Source organism: Pinus tabuliformis, chromosome 6 (assembly GCF_031772625.1).
Source record: "Pinus tabuliformis cultivar Carrire ecotype Pingquan chromosome 6, CPIR1, whole genome shotgun sequence".
Lineage (NCBI taxonomy): Eukaryota > Viridiplantae > Streptophyta > Pinopsida > Pinales > Pinaceae > Pinus > Pinus tabuliformis.
The window spans coordinates 1,883,168,528-1,883,171,907 of record NC_142292.1 but is presented as its reverse complement, the minus strand read 5'-3'; the positions used below and the strand labels follow the sequence as shown (position 1 = coordinate 1,883,171,907).

Below are 3,380 nucleotides of genomic sequence, written 5' to 3'. Positions count from 1 at the left end.
GAAAAGGAGGATTTAAAATAGCATTATTGTGCCATTGAAAGATGATAAGTTTTAAATCATAAAACAGTAATTCCTTCCAAGCCCCTTCATTAAAAATGGAAATATTCAAATAATGGCAAAATATTAGCTTGCCTAATGACACTGCAATGAGCTTGAGCAGCAGATCTGATCATTTTCCTTTTCTGGAGTGAAAAGCGTACACATACTTGGAATTTTATTTCTTAATGCGTTCTGTCTCTATTGATTAGGTTTTCGGTGAGTCAGATAACTAAGGATAGTCCAGCCATTATAACAATAGCTCCGGAAACCGCAACATTAATTGTGGTGCCTCCATTTGACCGGGGCTGGGGCGAATTAGAAACAGTAGTAGCGGGTGCGGGCGTTGATGGGATGGCCGAGGCTGGCGGACTGCTAACGGTACTGCCTGGGGATCCACCATTGCCGGGCGCGGCCGCCTGAACGTCAATGGCCATCTTCATACCGCCGGCGCAGTGCCCGGGCGTTCCGCATATGAAGTACATGTTGCCAGGATTCGATAGCGGGATCTGAGTGTTGCCATCGGTGAAGGATTGCAGAGCGTTGCCCGTCTGACAGGAGTCGTAGTCTGATTTGCTTACCGCCAACACGCTATGAAGCGACGAATATTGGAAATCTGCGAAATATCACCACCTCACAAAAGTGAAAAGCAAGCCACAAATATTAATTATAATAACCTAATTATTATTGTTGTTGGAGATGATCTATAATAACCTAATTATTGTTGTTGGAGATTTTAACCTAATGCATTTGAACATTCCATTTCTTTGGATGGATATATTATCCATTATAATCTGATAATCTTTGATATGAATGGAGTATCTATTTTAGAGGGATCAAATCTATTAGATAGCAGTTTTCTCGTGGAAATTTTTAACAATAATATGAAGTATTTATTCTGGACGGATTAAATCTATTAGAAAATAGTTTTTTTTTAAAGTAAAAATCTCTAAACAATATGAATAACTATGCAGATCACTCATAAACTAATTGTTGATTTACTTACTAAGCGCTTATAAACTAATTACTGATTTACTTACTAAGCACGTCACCCACTGCGAATGACTTGCCCTGCACCCAAGAATTCAAATCAGTGGTGGTGTCCCATCCCGTACCGTCTCCCACCATATACTGTGTCGCTGCACAGGGAATAACCAGCACTATCGCCATGGCAATTGAAAGAACACCTATTGCTGCTACGTCCATGTCGTTTTCCTTTTCTGCAATAGAATCCTGTAACAAGAAGAGAGCTTTGAACTAGTTGTGAGGATGGAGAAGCGAGGGTCCAAGGTATATATAGGAGAAAGGTATATATAAACATTGCAGGCATTTCACCCTAACTAATCTGACATCGGAAACTGGTCCTTTTCTCTTTTGTCTTATGATAAGCGATTGTGGGTTTGTTCGTTTGGTATGTTATGTTACACCTAAGCATTCAGGTGGTGGGTGAAATAAAAAGGTTTTGTATGTTCCCTTTTTCATAAATTATTTGATAGGTTATTATTTGATGTGGAGCTGGTTGCTGCTCTTCTGTCCAAGGAATAAAATAATGCAGATGGTATACACAGAACTCAGTTGACCGTTCCCATAATTTAATAAAGCTTTAAAGCCAACCACTATATTCTATGCTTGAAGGACCCTTAGGGCCAGTTCTATGATTCTCCATTACTGGATTAGTTCGGAAAGGTTATTCTTTTGGTCGTTCAGTATCCCGTGTACGTTTGGCTGTTTTTTTTTGTCAACATCGGGCTCATGTTTTGTGGTGGAATTTATTACTGCAATAATGTCCTTCTGTATAGATTATGTCAAATATCGAAATTCATATATAACTGAAGTTAAGGTTGTCGGATGGAGATCGAAATTTAAAATAAAATCAATCTTTCAAATATGAAGATAGTGGTAAGTTTCCTTACCGAAAATTTTAAAATGTGGTTGAAGTCATCAGTTCTCCTTTAGTTTTATTAGTTTAAGTCCATAGTTTAATGGGGGATTAAGAGTGAGAATCATTTATGTGATGTTATTGTGCTTTCAAGTTGAGATTGATATAATTTTGAAAATAATATTTAGTTATGAAATAATTTTGAAAATAATATTTAGTTATTGAGTAATACTTTTTATATGTATTTATTTAAATTGGGTAGTACGAAATAAGAATCATAATTTATTTCAATTAAAAAAATAAATATGTTTTAAATTAAAATTAAATTTAAAGTAATCACTAAAATGATAATAACATTAAATATATCTAAATTTAAATTTCTTTGATTGATAATATTTAAAAGGATTTTTTTAGGAAATATGACATATTATTTTAGGGCACCCTCCACTATGGTTCATTATGAGAATTGGATCTAACAATAAAAATATATAGTGTGGAGATGCTTCAGAAAATTCAAAGAAAATCAAAATGATAAGTTAAAAAGTAATAATAAATTAGAAAATCAAAATAACAATAAATAAATAAATAACTAAAACGATATTTTTAAAAGACCAATAAATAAATAAATAAATAAAAATAAAATAAATAATTAATTAATTCACCACTACCAAATATCATTAATAAATAAAAAATAAAATTAGAAAGAATAAAAATAGAGATGAATAAATAACAACAAAACTTAAATAATTAGAAATGATTGAAATAAAAAATAAAAAATAAAATATAAAAAATCAAAAACTTAATAAAACAAAATTAAAGAAAATAATAAATTATTCAATTTATTATTATTATAAATATATTTTTATCTTAAATAAAATTCTTACCAATCATATTAATATATATATATAATCGTCATATGAATTCAGTCATTATAATGAAAATTTGTTTTTATTATGGGTTATTAAAAAAGGGGAAGTAGAGTAACGGTTGATTATGGGTTATTTTCTCCCTATTACAAGTAACAATATAAAATTTATGTTTTTCATTCACCATCACAATTAGTGTTATTATTAGTCCCTGCCTGGGACTAATAGCCATCGATCCATTGTTGACCATACATTAACCGGTCTTTTGACCAAAAAAATTTGTGCACTATCAAAGTTTAACCAAAGTTTATCTCTGCAAATATCAGTGTAAAAAATTTATAACCAAAATTGCAAATTAGAAGTCTTATTACACGCTTCACGTGCCCCGATGTTATTTCAGCGAGGACAAAATATTTTACCCTAAGTTTTATGCGATCGCTTGATCGTTGACCATCAATTAGTTCATCTTTTGACCCAATTTTTTGTCGGCTTAGGTAAATTTAACCAAAGTTTTATATTTGCAATTTCATTCAGTTCAATTTTAACGAAGGTTTTTGGGCTATAAAACATTCGACCCGTTATTGAAAAGTTCACGCGCC

At 32.0% G+C, this 3,380-nt stretch overlaps 1 protein-coding gene across 1 annotated transcript; it reads right to left on the bottom strand.

The window, feature by feature from the left end:
• Positions 1-201: 201 nt before the first annotated feature.
• LOC149266695 (mavicyanin-like) lies at positions 202-1,221 on the bottom strand. Its single transcript, XM_089397226.1, has 2 exons — positions 1,077-1,221; positions 202-652 (listed from the first exon to the last, which is right to left on the bottom strand). Exons 1-2 carry the CDS (start codon positions 1,204-1,206, stop codon positions 261-263), a joined length of 522 nt encoding a protein of 173 aa, XP_089253352.1. The 5' UTR covers positions 1,207-1,221; the 3' UTR covers positions 202-260.
• Positions 1,222-3,380: the final 2,159 nt, after the last annotated feature.

Bases quoted from the DNA above. Each gene is read 5' to 3' on its own strand.
- LOC149266695 (XM_089397226.1), bottom strand. From the start codon at position 1,206: ATGGCGATAGTGCTGGTTATTCCCTGTGCAGCGACACAGTATATGGTG. The intron at 653-1,076 runs GTAAGTAAATCA...GATATTTCGCAG, and splicing joins CGCAGTGGGTGACGTGCTTA to ATTTCCAATATTCGTCGCTT.